This window comes from Stegodyphus dumicola, chromosome 5 (genome assembly GCF_044657685.1).
Source record: "Stegodyphus dumicola isolate Sdum_Otavi_A_Nest chromosome 5, ASM4465768v1".
In the NCBI taxonomy this organism is placed as follows: Eukaryota; Metazoa; Arthropoda; class Arachnida; order Araneae; family Eresidae; genus Stegodyphus; species Stegodyphus dumicola.
In genome coordinates, this window is record NC_140772.1 from 144,186,620 (window position 1) to 144,205,749 (window position 19,130).

Below are 19,130 nucleotides of genomic sequence, written 5' to 3' on the forward strand. Positions count from 1 at the left end.
ATTGTGGGTATAAAGTATTACTTTGTATTTATATTTAAAATACTGTAAATTCATTATAATGAAATGTGTATAAAAAAAGGGGGATGTGCCTTATGCGCCTGCAAATACGGTAATAAAGATATAAAAATATCCATTCACTTAAGAGAAACTTAAATTCATTTCCTGCAAAAATTTTAAAAGATCCTTTTAATATATTTAATGCAGCCTTTTCTTAATTAATAAGAAGTTAATATTGTTAATAACATATTTTATTTATATCGGCAATTCTGTCAATGTATACATGTTTTTCGAATGGCCTTTCATCGAATTTTACAAAATATGACTCGTATTCATAATATAAGTTTACAATGTCTCCTTCAGCCTCATGAAATTAAACAAAATATGCATTATTATTATAAAAAATTATAATGCTATTATATGCATTGAGATGAGCAGTGACTGGCAAGAGTTTTAAAGCTATTTATTAAATTTTAAATTACTTTAAAATTGAAAGAAAGCTCCAAATTTTTAAATAGGTACTAAACATTTTGATGATTGTTTGATTTACTATTTTGAAGCTTTATTATTTATCATTTATACTTTTATTATTTTTGAAACTCGGACGCTTCCAAACATATGAATTTATAATACTTACAATTCAGTAAAAACAAATACAAACTTAAAATTTTAGATTCTAAGCTTTCAAGACAGCTTCTGTACACAAAAGTACTCGCTGTTATACACTCATGTCCATAAATTAAGGATAATGCAAAATCAGGCAAAGGAAAAGTTAGAAGCAAAACAAATTTGACTTATTTGTAAAGCTTATTTATTAAACAAAAGGTAAAGAGCAAAAACAGATGCTATATGTTTGATATTATTAAAAAAATTAGCGATTTTTTTTCTCCCTGGAGCAAATTACCAAAAAAAAAAAAAAAAAAAAAACTTATTTACAAAAAACCAATATTACATGGTTGGTTTGATTGTTAATACATTGTATGTCTCCCAGACGATGCAATACAGTCCGTACAACGCCTAGGCATCTGAGTATCAAATTATCGATCTGATCTTGGGGGATATTACATCACTCAAAAAGCAATGCACTCCGAAGTTCCGGTAGACATGTAGAAGGAGGTTGACGGGCTGCAACTCGTCGGCCAAGCATGTCCCACACGTGTTCTACTGGTTCAAGTCTGGTGAGAATGCTGGCCAGTCTGTACGGGTGATATCCTCCGATTGAAGGCATTCGCTTACGATATTTGCACGGTGAGGACTGGCGTTGTCATCCATAAACAAATTGTGTGCCCATGGCACCCCGAAACAAATGTACATGTTGTTCCAGAATGACGTCCCGATAGATATGGCTTGTCATGATTCCAATTTGAACATGAAGGTCAGTTCTGGAACCCAGAATAATTCCACCCCAAACGAGCACTCCTACACCACCGTAACGGTGTCGTTCAATGATGCTTTCTTGGTGGTAACGAATACCTGGAGCTCTCCATATGAAAGTCCGGCGAGAATCAGACTGCAAGCTAAACCTGGACTCGTCGGAAAACATCACACAAGCCCACTGTTGCGGTGTCCACAGTGCATGCTCTCTACTCCAGGCTAACCGCAGGCGACAGTGAGTTGCAGTAAGTGGAACGCATCTGACAGGTCTACGAACATATAAACCAATCTGCCCTAAGCGTCTGTACACGGTCTGCCTTGAAATTGTCGTACCAGTGGCTGAAGAGAGCTGACGAGGCAAATCTCAGGCTGTGCTCCACCTGTTTGTTTTGGCAGTAACTGCCAAATACCGGTCCTTATTCGGCGCTGTAACTCTGGGGCGACCTGTGCTGTAACGTCTACTCACATTACCATCATCTCCAGTATCGGAAATTGTGTGTGACATAATCGAAAGTTCCAACTTACTTTTATTAAATTGCTCTAATAGTCTAAAAGAAAATAATAAGCCGTATCCAATTAGAAGATTAAGGAACAACACAATCTGCAACATTAACTGAAATAGATTATTTTAGCTTAGCTTATACCGTCCGTTATACATTAAACGCGCATGCGTAAACGTATTATGCATATGCGTAAACGCATGCGCGGAAAATTTGTAGCTTTGAGGTCCGGATTATAGATCATTCCGGATTATGGATGTCCGGATTAAAGACTTTTGACTGCACTTTCTTCAATACATAACCCGAACAAAGAATCGAAATTGGAATTTATCTTTGTCTCGAACACTTTAAACTTATTCTTCAGCACTTCCAAATCACTTCTTTGGATATTTTTGTCGGCAACGTTTTGTTTTAACTTTGTTTTCAATGTATGTTTTTTCGCTGATATCTCCTTTAGTGACCTTTTAATTACCAAAAGTCGATAAACAAATAAAGAGCTTCAGAAAGAGGGATGGTACTTACTTTTTTGTTTCTACAGAACTTCAATCTGAAAGTATCCTATGTAATTCTTCATTTCACAAAACCGAAAGTAATATCACAGTCTCATAAACTTCATTAGCTGTTCCGGCTCTGACCACCTAAACAATTAATTAAACAACGTTGAACAATTTAATTAATTGTAACAAATTGCCTCAGGCTCTTTTATAAGTATTAGTTTATGTTTTATAAAAATTTAGCAAATTTTTGATTAAGAAACATATTTTTAAGGCAAGCAGTGTAATTAATAAAACATTTGTATTTTAAGTGTGCAAGACAGTCTGTCTGAAATTGTAGCTTTTAAATACTTTTAGTCCAAAGTAGCATTAGCCCAAACATCTAATGATTGTCTGTAAATGAAAAAAATTGCCCGTTTGGACCTAATTTTTATCCTATAAAATCTGAGATTGTTTTCATTATTTATTTGAGGGGTACTGAACCCAAGGTTTGCATAACTTTTCAACCACAAGGTTTGTGCTTACATTATTTTCTTATTTTTTATAAAAAGTTTTAGAAAAGTATTTAAAATAAATGGATCTTATATCGAGTTAAAGAAAGTGCTTACAGATTGTATTTTTTAAATAAGCTAATTATCTTTAAGATAAATGCTATTATTTTTTTATGATGACAATAATAGGAAAATAAGGGGAATAAAGTCTCCTGAATATTTCTTTTTGCAGAGTTATTTATATTAAAATAAATTTCATAATCCTTAATTTTATTTGCATGAATTTCACATATTTCATAAAAAAACAGATGCATATTTGTATCCTATAAAATAATTTGTTAAAATTCTACAGGATATTTGAGTGGGCTTCCCAGACACTGTTATTTCATAAAATAACAAGCAAATATTTATATTGTATACATCAATGCCTTTAAAGATTACGTTATTTCATGTAATTGTAAGATACCTGTTTAAGTATTTATTCCATGCTAAAAGAAATTATTTGTAAATTAGGTGATATTAATTTCTTTAAAAGTAATTCATGGGTTCAGTGCAAATTGCATTTTATTTTATAGAAGAAATTTTGTTTCACAAACTTTTTGCATACACAAAGCTTTCGGTCGAAGGCTTCTTAGTATTTTTCGGTTTCGGCACGAAAATCGCCTACAGGTCGGCAGATAGTGTGGCTGGATACGAGGTTTTTATTTATGAACCTCGCGCTGTAACATCTTTCTCTATTGATTGCTATTTCCCTACTGCCAGTTGCCGCATTCATTCGAAACCATTTCGTATTTATCAAAATCTGACAAGAATATTCTGCGTGTCGTGATTTGGAAAGCCATCTTTCAATACGAAATAATCCGTAGATACACCTAGAAGATTAAAGGTGCCATTTAGTTGTTGAGTTATCGATGAAATGGTTTCATTTCATGGTTCTTGGACTATAGTTTAAGCCTAATTTTCTATCACGAATGAGGCCCACCAGCGGCCGAGCGGTGGAGTCACCGAACGCTGGTAGTCGGTCCGAGGTTCGAATCCCAGGAACGGGCTGGGCGTTTTCGTGGTTTTCCCCATGTGTAACGTGTATACAAGCCAGTTTCCCTTAGAAAGTGCTCCACAAAGGCACAGGCAGATAGCCCTTGAGGCTTTGTCATAATCACACACAATCATGAATGATGCCTTTTCTTTGTCAAAATTTTATTGCAAATTTTTCATCTCTGGCAATTTCTAAATAGATAGATTCGATGCACTTTTAAAAAGTTTAAAAAGTATACCAGTATTTCAGTGGTAAATTAAAATTTAGAGCTATCTAAATTTATGTGCAGTCATAATTCACTTGCATTTAGAAGTATCTAAATTTATGTGATGTCAATTTATGATTTAAATGGATGTGTGTGCCAAGTTTGGTGCTTTTATGCATGTACTGTCACTGTGGTTTATTATGGTCTCGGTAATAAAATTGTACCTATTTTTGTTTATTATAGGAATGCGAAGCGCCCAAGAAGAGGATGTGAGCAAACAAGCCCTGTGGATGTGGAGGCTGAGAGGTAAGATACCAATTTTTTCTCTTGGCTTCTTTTTTTTGTTATTGTTGCTTCTTTGTCTTTGAGTATGGTAGTAAAGTCATGCTGCGATAATGATGTTAATGTCACACTGCGACTTTTGTATAACTTCACAAAGTGACATAAATTTAATTGCTTTAAAGCAGCGGTTCTCAACCTTTTGACTAACACATACCATCTAAACAAAAATTTAAAAACCTTAGTACAACCAGTATAATTATTGTACATTTTATAATACTTATTCAGTTTCTCAATATAAATAGAAAAAATAAATGTTTTGCCATTTGCACAAGCTATTGGCTATCTGTATTAAATAGGCACACATAAAAAATATTAATTAAGAATTGGTTACCATTTTAATTATCAAAATTTAAGTTATATACTTAAATTTAGTGTAAAATTTGGGCCTGTTTAAGAGAGATCAATTTCTTTGTCTGGCCTTATTTCACTTAGCTTTAAGTGTGATCCACTTTTAATTTTATTCTGTATTTATTTTTCAAATAAAACATGGAAGAAAATCCTTGTTCACACAAATAGGTTGTGCGAAAAGGCAATAAAAATTTAGCTTTATTTGAAATGCCTTTAAATTCTTTTTTTCGGTGTAGCCAAAAGTTGTTATTTATGAAATCTTCAGTGGAAGTGCAATCACAGGAATTTTCTAACAATTGTTCTTTTTTTCTTCATAGAATTTTTGAACTTTGTTTCTTTGCCTACCACCTATTTTTTATCTTGTGTACCACCTGTTGAGAATTGCTGCTTTAAAGATCTGTGTGGGTGTCGCACAGTGTTACATTAGTTTAATCAGTATAATGTCGCAATAGCAGTATTTCAGACATCTCCTCCAGTAAAACTGATTACAGCAGAAAAGCGTTTTATTGATCCAGTAAGAAGTTACTCTTCCAGTTATTAAAATCTTACTGGAATCTTTGGAATTTTTTAATTATTGAATATAGTCATCACAATCATATCAGATTTCCTCAGTGATTATTGTTATATCTCATTGTATTGAAATTATATAACAGATGCGTTTATGATTCATTTACATTTTTATGTAAAACTTTGCTCTCATAAATTGCTATAAAACTATATGCTCATAGTTTTTGTGTATCACTTTTGTGTACTTGCGTGTATTGCTATAAAACACATGCTAATAGTTTTTGTGCAAATAAAACTTACATTTCTTCATTCAAATATTTAGTATAGCCAATAACTACAGTGAGCATAGTTATGTGAATGAAATTAAGCATATAAAACAATTTGTTTTCCAATAAATGTAAGAAAGTTTTAAATAGCAAATTTTCTAGTGTATAAGACGCACTTTTTTTCTTTGAAAATAAGTCGGGAAAAAAAGGAGGTGCATCTTGTATGTCGATACTCAGTTTTTGATTGCATTAATTTCTGGAAATTTCCTCTTTTTTTGGAGTTATGTGATTTTTTTCTTGTTTCCTTGCGATGTGTGGGAATATTACAGTTACGGAGAGCTTAGTAAATGTGCATCTGGCATGAAAACTGCAATTTTTGCGAACGACTTTTAAGTGTGGGAAATTTCAACTGTTTGGTGTTTCTTAAGTTTGTTGGCAAATTATGGTTCAAAAACAATGTTGAAATTGCTGTAACAAAGCATGCAAGCTGGATGCAGGCTTCAAATTTTGAGGTTACACCATCAAGAAGAAGGGGAAGGCCTAACATTTGGAAAGTTTGTGAATGGGTCAAAGCATCTTGGGATGCTGTGAAAACAGAGGCAGAGGTTAAATCATGTATGAAGTGTGGCATTATTAATACACTGGATGGTACAGAGGACAATCTGTTGTATGAGGACTCGAATGCTGATTTAGGAGAGGTTTCAAGTGACTTTTCATTTAGCTATGGTGATGAGTGTTTAGGTTTTGATGAAGAAAATTAAAAGCTCTTCCCCAGATGAATTGTGGGTATAAAGTATTACTTTGTATTTATATTTAAAATACTGTAAATTCATTATAATGAAATGTGTATAAAAAAAGGGGGATGTGCCTTATGCGCCTGCATATACGGTAATAAAGATATAAAAATATCCATTCACTTAAGAGAAACTTAAATTCATTTCCTGCAAAAATTTTAAAAGATCCTTTTAATATATTTAATGCAGCCTTTTCTTAATTAATAAGAAGTTAATATTGTTAATAACATATTTTATTTATATCGGCAATTCTGTCAATGTATACATGTTTTTCGAATGGCCTTTCATCGAATTTTACAAAATATGACTCGTATTCATAATATAAGTTTACAATGTCTCCTTCAGCCTCATGAAATTAAACAAAATATGCATTATTATTATAAAAAATTATAATGCTATTATATGCATTGAGATGAGCAGTGACTGGCAAGAGTTTTAAAGCTATTTATTAAATTTTAAATTACTTTAAAATTGAAAGAAAGCTCCAAATTTTTAAATAGGTACTAAACATTTTGATGATTGTTTGATTTACTATTTTGAAGCTTTATTATTTATCATTTATACTTTTATTATTTTTGAAACTCGGACGCTTCCAAACATATGAATTTATAATACTTACAATTCAGTAAAAACAAATACAAACTTAAAATTTTAGATTCTAAGCTTTCAAGACAGCTTCTGTACACAAAAGTACTCGCTGTTATACACTCATGTCCATAAATTAAGGATAATGCAAAATCAGGCAAAGGAAAAGTTAGAAGCAAAACAAATTTGACTTATTTGTAAAGCTTATTTATTAAACAAAAGGTAAAGAGCAAAAACAGATGCTATATGTTTGATATTATTAAAAAAATTAGCGATTTTTTTTTCTCCCTGGAGCAAATTACCAAAAAAAAAAAAAAAAAAACTTATTTACAAAAAACCAATATTACATGGTTGGTTTGATTGTTAATACATTGTATGTCTCCCAGACGATGCAATACAGTCCGTACAACGCCTAGGCATCTGAGTATCAAATTATCGATCTGATCTTGGGGGATATTACATCACTCAAAAAGCAATGCACTCCGAAGTTCCGGTAGACATGTAGAAGGAGGTTGACGGGCTGCAACTCGTCGGCCAAGCATGTCCCACACGTGTTCTACTGGTTCAAGTCTGGTGAGAATGCTGGCCAGTCTGTACGGGTGATATCCTCCGATTGAAGGCATTCGCTTACGATATTTGCACGGTGAGGACTGGCGTTGTCATCCATAAACAAATTGTGTGCCCATGGCACCCCGAAACAAATGTACATGTTGTTCCAGAATGACGTCCCGATAGATATGGCTTGTCATGATTCCAATTTGAACATGAAGGTCAGTTCTGGAACCCAGAATAATTCCACCCCAAACGAGCACTCCTACACCACCGTAACGGTGTCGTTCAATGATGCTTTCTTGGTGGTAACGAATACCTGGAGCTCTCCATATGAAAGTCCGGCGAGAATCAGACTGCAAGCTAAACCTGGACTCGTCGGAAAACATCACACAAGCCCACTGTTGCGGTGTCCACAGTGCATGCTCTCTACTCCAGGCTAACCGCAGGCGACAGTGAGTTGCAGTAAGTGGAACGCATCTGACAGGTCTACGAACATATAAACCAATCTGCCCTAAGCGTCTGTACACGGTCTGCCTTGAAATTGTCGTACCAGTGGCTGAAGAGAGCTGACGAGGCAGGTCTCAGGCTGTGCTCCACCTGTTTGTTTTGGCAGTAACTGCCAAATACCGGTCCTTATTCGGCGCTGTAACTCTGGGGCGACCTGTGCTGTAACGTCTACTCACATTACCATCATCTGGGAATCGTTGCCAAAGGCTGGAGATGACACTCTGGGCAATTCCAAGTTTGTCTGATACTTCCAGTTGGGTACGCCCACATTCCAGACGGCCGATAATTCTACCACGTAAAAAATCATCCAAATGCGTCCTTTGTCGGTTATTGCACTGAAATGCTTATAAAGCCCCTGCGAACTATTTGGTTATTGCACTGAAATGCTTATAAAGTGCCTGCGAACAATTTTACTTCTTTGCCTGTATTCGTTATATATCACTTTCTTACATTCTCGTCATTGTGAAGTACCATCGGTGTCATCTGGTTACTTCCTAAAATTTGCATATGATTCTTGAAGATGTGTGTTGTGATGTTACAGGTGATATTTTAGTATATTTTAGAGTTCGATTTCCGCGTGACTCCGAATTATCCTTAATTTATGGACATGAGTGTAGTAGCAACTTTGTTGCAGCATATTTTGGGTGCCCCCATGCTGCACAGACACTATACATTTACCACCCACCAACCTTTTTGAGATTAACTGTTATAGTAGCACCTTTCTTTTCAATTGTTGCAGGGAGATGAGTTTGCACTATCTCTAAAAAATACATTAAATGGAAAATTTACTTGTGAATTTTTAATTATAATTACTGCATATTTAAACAGAAAGTCAATTAATTAAAAACCATAACATTTTTGCGATGCAACTATCACACGGAGGACGAGTCCAAGGATTTTCAAGTTCTCTTTCCCTACGATCAGCTTCTTGAAAGAACTTTTCGGCTTGCAGCATATTTTGGGTGCCCCCATGATGCACAGACACTATGCATTTACAACCCCCGAACCTTTTCCGAGATTCGAACCCGAGTGCTTTGGTACGGCAGTCGGCCTGATCGAGCGGTAAAATATAATGTAAAAGAACAAAGCTTTACTTAATTCAGCTCAATTACTGACAAATGGATAGATAACAAACTAAGTAACAATACATCATAAAAATTAAATAGCAGAACAAATGAGGATTAAACATCATTTTAAGAATAAAAAAAAGTTAGACATTTTAAATAACATTTTAAACATTTGCGATCAGATAAAACTGCTATTTTATGTTGTCTTCTAATTCATTTAAAGTCTTCTTGACATAACAGGTTCATACACTAAATATATTACTCTTCCTTCGTGCATTGGGATATCTTTCCAGATGCTAATATCTACCTGCTTTATTTCTTCTGGGATGGTCACATATGCATTTAGTAGCACTATGCACTATTCATGGAAGTCTGGTCTTATTTTATTCGATTTTTTGAATAATTAAGATTTGACTCAGGCTGAGAGCTACGGGTGCTGGGTGTGACTTAATTTGGCAGATTTCATATTATATGTAATGTAAGTTATCAAGATATTTTGTAAATGATGATGTACATAAAAATATATTTATAAATGTTGACTTATGTAAAATAACCTATGATAACTTCAGGGATTTAAATGCCCCCCCTTTTTTTTTTTCACTTACCCAACTGTACTCTTCGGCTAGCGTGTCCGACATCACTTCAAAATATTTGTTACGATTACTATTAATATGTTTACGTTAGTCTCCTTTAACATTAATATGTTTCAATTCATTGACCTAAATAAATAAATATATAAATAAAAATTGACTTTAATCTATAAATGCATAACCAACAAGATTTCTTATTCTATCATTTAAGAAAATTATTTCAACTTCACAGAACACTCAAGAAATCTAACTTTCCTCAAAATAAAATGCAAATGTAATGGAAACTTATTTATAAAATCATAACGTTTTCATTGCTTTGAGTTCCATATTTGTATTTTAGTACATTTTATGCAGTTAGTTTTTATATAAAGAAAATAAGATAATACTGAAATAGAAAATTTCATTTAAGCAAAAACGTAACAGAAATTACTTTATAAAATGAAAATGTGTGCAAAAAGTAAACAAAATAAAAAAAAAAAAAAAAAAAAAAAAAACTATTAGGATTAATGTAAAATATTATTTTACAATACCACAGGAGCTATGTTGTTGAGAAACATTCTCTCTAAAAATTGAAGTTCTAATTCAGTTTTTAATTGGAATATATTTAATTCTGAATTTTTCGGTTGATTGCACAGTTAGGAGTTTTCAGCAACTCCACCTTTTCTTGCAATATTTGTAATCTACTTGATAAAGAATTTAAATTTTTTAAGATTAGATGTTGAAGTTCTGCGGAAGAGAAAAGGTCAGGGTATTACATATTTAATTCAGAAGTCAAACAACAAAAATCAGCGTTATATTTACAAAATTTTCACAGTAAACAGTCACTGTGAAAATTTTGTAAATATAACGCTGATTTTTGTTGTTTGACTTCTGAATTAGTATTTATTCGGCGTGTTATTGTGTCTTTATTACATAATTATTCTAAAAACCTGAAAACAGAACACTTTTAAAAAATTGACTATTGGCAAATTCAGAAAGTTACTGTTAAAAAATTTCCAGCTGCGGTAAGATAGATTTCCCACAAAGCAGGTTTAGGATTTGCTAGATTTGGCGAGAAATCACCCATTTGGCAACATCTTTCAGCGAAATTGGCAATATGCCGTAGACGGATGGAGAACCATTTAGAACGAGTTCTTACTGGTTTGACTTAGAATGTTCTCGAATGCATGCTAAAAGCTATATAAACCCTGCCTGTATGCGGAGTAGCAGTAGTATCTCGAGTCTATCGAGTTGATTTTCAGTCTAGTATTGAGTTGATTGGGGAGTGCGTAGAGAGAGTCTCTTAATGTATCGCGAGTTAGTGCATCATCGAGTCTTATCTTGGAGTGTGTTGAGCTCCAAGAACGATTGAACTGAGTCAGAAGCTGTATTCTAGTGCTTATTGTGGAGTGCATCGCGAGTTGTAGCGTCGAGAATCTCGACAGTACGTCGAGTTCTGAGAAGACTGAACCTAGTCGGGAGCTGTACTCTAGCACTTTGCTGTGAAGCTGTCTTCACTGTTACAGCCTAAAGGCTCTGTTGCTGATTGTTTCAATGTGCTTGTCGCAGTTTTTGGACGACTGTAAACATGTTTTTGGAGATGTCCTGAATAATACTGGCAAATACATTGTGTGTTTATTAAGTGTCATCGTTAATCACTCCAAATTGCATGAACCTGTACAGGAATGCAACAGTACGAAACCTTTATTGGGTCTTTCTGATGAGCCTGCTTTTGGAGTATTAGTCCTCAGATTTGCAGTGAGGACTAGCTAAAACAGATGCAGAAAATTCTGGTTGAAAATATTTTCCTTGTGTGCACTCTGGTAGCAATGGCAAGCACAGCTCTGCTAGCTTTTTTACTATAGTACTTTTTTACTGTTTTTTACTTGTTTACTTTTTTTACTCATCTGAAGAATCGGAGAATTTAAATCGCTGGTGTTTTTTTTTTTTTTTTTTGTTTGTTTGTTGTTGTTGTTTCCGCACCAAATTCTGCACTTTTCGATGTCTGAAAACTTCATAGCCAACTTTAACTTTTCTATGCCTTTTTCACTGAAAATTTTAAATTTCCGTTATCACTCATAAACAATAATTTAACATAAAGCAAAAAGAATGAATTAAATAATCGTTTAATGTTAGATTAAACATCTAAATGTTCTAGCAGCATTTATTTGCTCATGTATAATTATCGAAATATTTGATGTAAAATTAAATTAACAGTCATGGCTACATTATTTTATAAAATTCTGCAAATTTCAGATATTTTGCAACAATTTATTCAATAAATAAATCAAATAGAATTTTTATGGTTTCGAATTGTAGGATTATACTATTTCATTATTTTTCCACTGCAAAATTAAGGTGACCGAATAGATTTTGAGAGCATCAAATTTGTATAAAAAAAATGCAGTTAAATGTTAAAGCAAATATATATTATATCCTGATATGATTGTTAATTTTTGAATTTTTTAATACATGCATTCCTATTTTTAAACAACTAGTCTGGTAATTAAAATAATGTTAAGATTCAAAAACCAAACTACCAACTCGTACTAATAATTTATGGATAAAAGTACTAAAAATGGAGATGTTACTATATTTTAAAAATATTTTGGTACTGATGTCATTCATAACAGCATTTTCCATGTTCTATTCAGCTTTCTAAATTATACAGTGAGAAAAATGAGCAACAAGAACACATAATTATAGAAAATATCATACTTGTCGATGCAAAAATTTAGAGAACCCGGTGAAATTGCCAAAGTTCTCAATAATCTGGGGCTTGATGTGATGCAATCATTTTGTTCAGTTTGATTCATTTTTTTCATATTACATATGTCATTTATCCATATCAGCCCAAAACCAAGAATTTGGCACCGTTTGTACACCTTCATCAAATTCAGCAATGTAAAAGAAACTCTTGAAAAGCTAAAATAATTATTTTAGGTATTTTAGGTAAATTTAAAATAGATCAAGTCTTAAAATAAATAAAAAAGCACTATTTCATTCAAAATATTTCAGGTTCAAAGCATAAGTTTAGAGAAGAACAATTTACAAATAGATTTGAGTTTTAATACAATTTATTCCTGTGTTCTTATTAAATACGCATTACTGTTCTTTTTTAATCGATACAGATTTAAGTTTTGGTAGAGGGATAATTTTTTTTTACTTTGGTGTAATAAAGGCGTTTCTTCGAAAACATAAATTGGAAGAAATATTCTTGATGAATACTTACAAAATAATCTCTCTCTCTCTTTATTTATTTATTTATTTATTTTTAAATCTTAAATGATCATAAACAGCGTTTTTGTTAAAAATGCTATCTGTAAAATTTTCTTTAGTAAACACCAGCAAAATGGAAACTGCCCTAACATAATTAGAATTTTATTTATTTTATTAATGTATGTATAATGATGTATCTAAGTATGAAATCAATTAAAAATCAGCTTGCCATTTAAAAAAAAGCCTTGCTTTTATCAATTAACCCAAGTACATTTAGAAACAAATTTAATTGGTTTAATTATTCAGAGACTACTTTTAAGGAATGACTATATAGAAAATATTTCATATGAAATAAAGTTGCAACACTTAACTAATAGGATCACGTTCATTATTCTTTGCAGAACTTTATTGACATAGCTAATTTTATCTGCATATACATGTTTATGAATTAAATGTATATTCAACTGAGTAAAAGGAAATAATTATTTAATTTAAATTTTGTATATTTTGCTCTTTAAACAACCTGTTATTAGTAGTATATTCTGAGGCAGGAAAATGATGTTCTATTTTTATTGCATTGCATGATTATTTTCGTGTTATTTAAAAAAACATTAGCAAGCCTTGTGAAAACATAATCGAGTATATTTAGTTATCAATTAAATAAATTACATCATCAATTAAATAAATTACACAGACATCAGAAGTATGCAACCTGATAATGTAATGAAAGTATGTAGCATTTATGAAAAATTGTGGCTCGAATTGAAAGAACAGGAAATTTCTACAAATATTCTCATATTTATAGTTGATTTTGGACTGACATCACTTTCATGAATTATTAGTTTTTTCTTCTTGATTGGTATGATGTCTCTTTCATCACTTGAGTATTCGTGATACAATTCTGCTTCAATAGATGATAAATTAGGGGAGATCTCACATCGACTAGACTTCATGATGAAATCCATAATTAACAATTGCCTGTTGTTTTTTTGTCCCCCTAAATCTTTTTAAACATCCGTATATAGATTTAAACACTTACTAAGCTCCCCTTGGAATCGGAGATTTCATTCGACATTTGTGTCATATTGTAAAAAATGATTACCTAATTTTCTTCCCAATTCAAGTCCTACACTGATGACTTTAGCTGTGAATGCAGCTGGTTCAGATTGGTCTTCATCATGTTTATTTGTTTCATGAATCATGTTAACTAACTCATCCTCATTTAGTTCTTCATCAACCATTATTCCTTTAATATATGCTTGAGCTAAATCCTCAAAACCTTCTCCTACTACAGTTTGAGCCAATTTAGTGATCTGAGAATATTCACACTCTAATGGTAATCTATCATTCTCATCTTTAGCAACATCCAGCGTATTGCTTTCCAGCATGCGTTGAGCATTGATTGTTTAATCTGAGTATATGACAGTCCAACACAATCTAAGATTGTAAATTTCTTCCAAGCATCCATAAGAGTAAGATTCATTATTCTCCATTTTTTCTAAAATATACCTAAAGGTTTGTTTGATATACACAATGTTGTAAAAGCCAGAAAATATTACTTGATTCAATGGCTGTAATAAAGAAGTTGTATTTTTTGGGCAAAAAGACTATTTCTACTTTTTTGTGTTGTAAATTTTGAAGATGACCAGGTGCATTATCTATTAAAAGAAGAGTCTTAAAAGGCAATCCTTTTTTACCTAAATAATTTTTGACATCTGGGACAAACATGGTAAGAAATCATTCATTGAACCTTATGGCAGTGACCCGTGCTTTCCTGTTAGGCATCCAATAAAAGGGAAGGTTATTTATATTTGTTCCTTTAAATGAACATGGTGTTTTTGATTTGTTAATAACCAATGGTTTCATTATATAATTGCCTGAAGCATTGCAACAGAAAAAAATTGTATGACTTTTCACTACCTTATGACCACTAGCTGATTTGCAAGGTACAGTCAAAAGTCGTTAATTCGGACACCTATAATCCGGAATGATCTATAATCCGGACCTCAAAGCTAAAAACTTTCTGCGCATGTGCCGCGTTAGCACAGGCGTTTTACGCGAGCGCGTAAGAACTTGACTACTGCGCATATGCGTGTGAGCAAGCGCAGAATACGTTTTCGCCTGCGCGTTTAATGTATAACGGACGGTGTAGGCTAAAATTATCTAATTATCTATTTCAGTTAATGTTAATGATTGCGTTGTTCCTTAATCTTCGAATAGGATCCCGCTTATTATTTTTTGCAGACTGTAAGAGCAATTTTATAAAAGTAAACTTGAACTTTCGATTATGTCAAATAGAATTTCCGATGCTGGAACTTCCAAAGGATCTACAAAACGAAAGTATGTTTCAATGTCCAACAAACAAAAAGTGAAATTGCTGAAAAAAATGGATAAAGACATGAAGAATGTGACAGAGAGGTTAGTGAAAACGAAAAAATTTCCATTGACCAGTTAGTCGGTATTCTCGGCACAGCAATTAACGGGACTTGAACAGCAGAACTCTTTAACTGAAAAGAAATTATGTCTGTTTATAGAATTAAAGAGAAAGTATTAGTATCACATAAAATGAAGCAACTTAAACAACTTACATTGAAAGAAATGTTTAATAAAGTAAACAAATAAATATTAAGCTTTTTTTTTTGTAAATTTTGATACCCTTTAGATCATAATTGTTCTTTATTTCATAAATTACGGTTTCATATTTTTAATTTTAGAATTTCTGCATGCCATCTTACGAGATTTAAACTGATGATCTATAATCCGGAAAAATCGATAATCCGGAATCGCCGAAGTCCCGACGAGTCCGGATTAACGACTTTTGACTGTATTTTATTTTTTTTTTTCAGAACAACGTAGACACGTCAGCATTGAAGATCTGATCAGAAATGTAGGAGATCGTGGCAATTGATTTCAGCAAATTTTGCTGGATATTGTTGTTACATTCGAATCAGGAGATGCACTTTCTCCTTTCAATCTTAGATTATGTAAAGAATGCCTTTGTTTAAATATTATTAAATCTCTCAAACCAACCATGACTTGTGGAAAAAGATACCTTTTTTTCATCTGACAAAGTCGATAGTGACCGATTCTTAAGTGCTTTATAAATTTTTAAAGCCTTGTTTCTAATAGCATCAGTATCAATTGGAATCCATTTTAAATTTTCGTCTTCTACCCATATCTAATTCTTTTTCTAGTAGAGTCTTCATTTTTTTTTTAATTGTCCTTATTGTGGCTTCATTCATGGAGTAAAATTTAGCAACATTTGTTACTCCTTCTCTATTACATAGATGATCTAATATTTTAATTTTTGCTTCTAATTTCATTTTTGATTTTTTTTTAAAAATCGTTTTGGCATTATAATACTTTAAAAAATTTACATAAATTATAAAAAATGCCACAAAAACTATAAATGTTGAAAACTTGCTAGTAAACATTCAGATATGTAGATAAAAATGATGTAATCCTTGCTGCTAAAATACTGATACTGCATTAGTTCGCGTGAACCATATAATTTAAAATTTTACTGTTATGAAATACATATACATACTATTGAGATTCTCCTAACACGGGGAATCCCCATCCTTGTTGTTGCCACCAGTGTTACCAAAGAAATGAGATTAAAAAATGACTTCAAATGTATGTATTTGCATTTATGCAGCAAATACTATTTTACTAAGTTTTTGAAATCTGTTAATTTTTAAACTGTGTAAAACTGAAATCATGTAAAACAGGTAAGTACTGTATAAATCGAGGGATAGGTGTATTTCCACGAGATGTTAATACATCAGAACTTTAAATGTCTGTACATATATACTTGAAGATGAAATCCTGCAAAGTTGACAAATGTTTTTAGGAAAATGAAAATTAAAATGGAAATACAAATTTAAATTTCAATAAATTTGACTTTCTTATCGTCAAGACTGCACTTGCATTGTTTTAGAGTGGAATTCATACAGAAAAGCTTCTAATTTCAAAATTGTCGTGTAGTTTTTGTAGTAAAATATATTCCTGTTTCTAACTTTTCCAGGTCTAATAAAGAATACTGCTTTAACATATGGTTAAATAAAATGAAAAGGCATGATCTTTTGTAGTATTTGTAATAATTTGTCTGTCATGTTACCACAAGTTTTTGTTGGTGTTAATTGTTTTTTATTTTCATTTTTTACTCAGAATTGCAGAATTCCAGGTCTTTAAATTTCTAAAAGATAAGCAACAAAGCATAGTATTTAAGAAAAATTTTTATTATTTGCACTTCAAATGCCGCATATGTCAACTAAGTTTAAAGTTGTATATTTTAATACAGAATTAAAAAGAATTAACACCAACGTGCTGCTAATTTGTGTGTGTCCAGTGAATTAGAGGAAAGACCATTCTTAATGCCCATCAACCATGATTTACCAACAATGCGAGAAACAGGCAATCTTTGGAAATCAGAATTTATTTTAGCAACATAAACGTTATTTATACTAGATTTGCATTTGCTGTCATGTAAGTTTTTGATGGGCTTCTGAAACAAAAGAAAATATTTGTTGGTGGTATGATGAAATAAAATATTTGATACTAATACTCTCCGACTGTCATCTAAAATCACACAATCGTTTCCTTTGTTGAAACAATTTATTGTGAATAGGTTTTCTTTTCCTTTTTTATTTGGACATCTGCAGCTTCATTTAGAGTATGCCCTTCCTCGATGAACTAATGTTCAGTTGTAGTGGGTTCCTGGGCATAGCCTTATCCCAGTGTAGTAAGTTAATACTTTTACGAATGTTAAAGAAATAATGTTGCTGAAGTTCGTAAAAATAAAAATTCGAAGAGCAGTTATGGCAGTGAAATGAAATGAAAGCAATTGTGACATTATAATCAGTAGTAATGGCAGAGTTTGCAGCAAATATAAGATGATGAGTTTGAAGTTAAAACCTAGAGCTAGTTGGAGTGTGAGCAGCAGAGGCAATCGGGGGCGGAGAGAGAAGAAAAAGCCCTTTTCTTCTTTTTTCTTCCCCCTCTCCTCGAGTATTCAAGGCTGAATGGTTCAGTAGTCAGGTGGTAGGCGGGAGCTTGTTGAACTTCTGTTGGCTGGCAGAGGAGTAATCCTATTGGGTGAAGTGTGATTTACAGTGTGCTACGGGGAAGGCCTAGGCTGTTTTCAATCCATACTCCTTTAGAAGGGTACAAAGACACACATCATTTCCAGGTTCCTGGGTTGTACCTTATCCTGTGTATAGCACGTGAAATACACTGGTGTGCAAAAATTAAGGACGAAGTCGAAAAATTAGCATATCAGCTGAACGAAGAGGCAGAGCGGACAGAAAGACCAATCCCGAGATTAAGTAAGGTGATCTACGGTAGCACTTGCGCAGATATGCAGGTAGACATAATGGGGGAGTGTCTGAGTTGTATAAAGCATGTTCTCGGTGAAAGATCAGTATTTCTGGCAAAGAGATTGCACACCGTATAGCAGTTAAAATCACACTGAGTTGCTGCCTCGGCGAGAAATGGCGAATAATCAATCTGTTAGATGACATCTGGATGCTTTTATCCGAGGTCATTGGGAAGTTGGAGGAAGGCCGCCGTGTGACAAGTGTGGCTGCAGAGATCGGAATTGCTCACAGCATCGTTTCACGACTTTGGAGACAATTTAAAACTACAGGAACAGCTATCCGGGGGTTTAGTAGTGGTCGTTCACGAGGAACCACACCTGCAGATGACCGGTATATTGCCTTACAGGCCAGAAGAAACAGGCGGCAGACAGCGGGAGAAATCGCTAGACACACGACGCAGGCGACTGGACGACAGATATCGCGTTTTACCGTGGCCAGAAGACTGCAGGGTGGTGGTCTGTTTGCACGAAGCCCTGTACGGTGTGTACCTCTAACGCCTGCCCATCGGAGAAGGCGTTCTCTGTGGTGCCGGGAACACCGGAATTGGAGAGACAATGAATGGGGACGAGTACTCTTTACAGATGAGAGCAGATTCAGTCTGAGTAGCGATTCTCATCGCATACTCATCTGGAGAGAGCGGGGAAGCCGCAATAATCGATCGAACATCATTGAAAGGGACAGGTATGGAGGTGGCGGTGTTAACTTCCGAAGGTTTAGCAAGACGGATGTTGTCTGTTTTTGGTTATGAAAAGTATAAATTGTTAGTGTAACTAACTGTGCGTTCTGTGTCTGGGTGTGAGATGTTAATGTAAAACTGAGTAGCGTAGTGATCAGCTAGTGACTCAGCTTTCTCAGTTTCTGTGTATGTGATCCCAGAGGGGCCATTAAGGGGCAGAATA

General features: G+C 33.4%; 2 protein-coding genes across 12 annotated transcripts in view; one reads left to right on the forward strand and one right to left on the reverse strand.

Annotated features, from left to right (window-relative positions):
* The window catches only part of LOC146997257 (uncharacterized), an 81,057-nt gene that overhangs the window by 29,083 nt on the left and 32,844 nt on the right, over positions 1 to 19,130 (reverse strand). Inside the window, exon 3 of one of the 4 annotated variants that reach the window (XR_015040944.1) lies at positions 11,885 to 12,559. The exons of the other annotated variants lie outside the window; for them this stretch is intronic. The gene's annotated coding sequence lies outside the window, so the exon portion shown is untranslated. Of the gene's footprint in view, positions 1 to 11,884; positions 12,560 to 19,130 lie in introns of those variants that run through there. 4 annotated transcript variants of the gene reach the window in all.
* Positions 1 to 19,130, forward strand: part of LOC118202263 (uncharacterized) — a 280,122-nt gene that overhangs the window by 2,007 nt on the left and 258,985 nt on the right. For 7 of the 8 annotated variants that reach the window (XR_015040952.1, XR_015040950.1, XR_015040951.1 and 4 more), the window contains one exon: positions 4,341 to 4,403. Coding sequence is in view for 1 of the 8 variants with exons in the window: in XM_085816302.1 (XP_085672428.1) it covers positions 4,341 to 4,403; positions 15,700 to 15,761 (125 nt within the window). In the remaining 7 variants the exon portion in view is untranslated. Of the gene's footprint in view, positions 1 to 4,340; positions 4,404 to 15,699; positions 16,752 to 19,130 lie in introns of those variants that run through there. The other variant, XM_085816302.1, reaches the window with a different exon arrangement.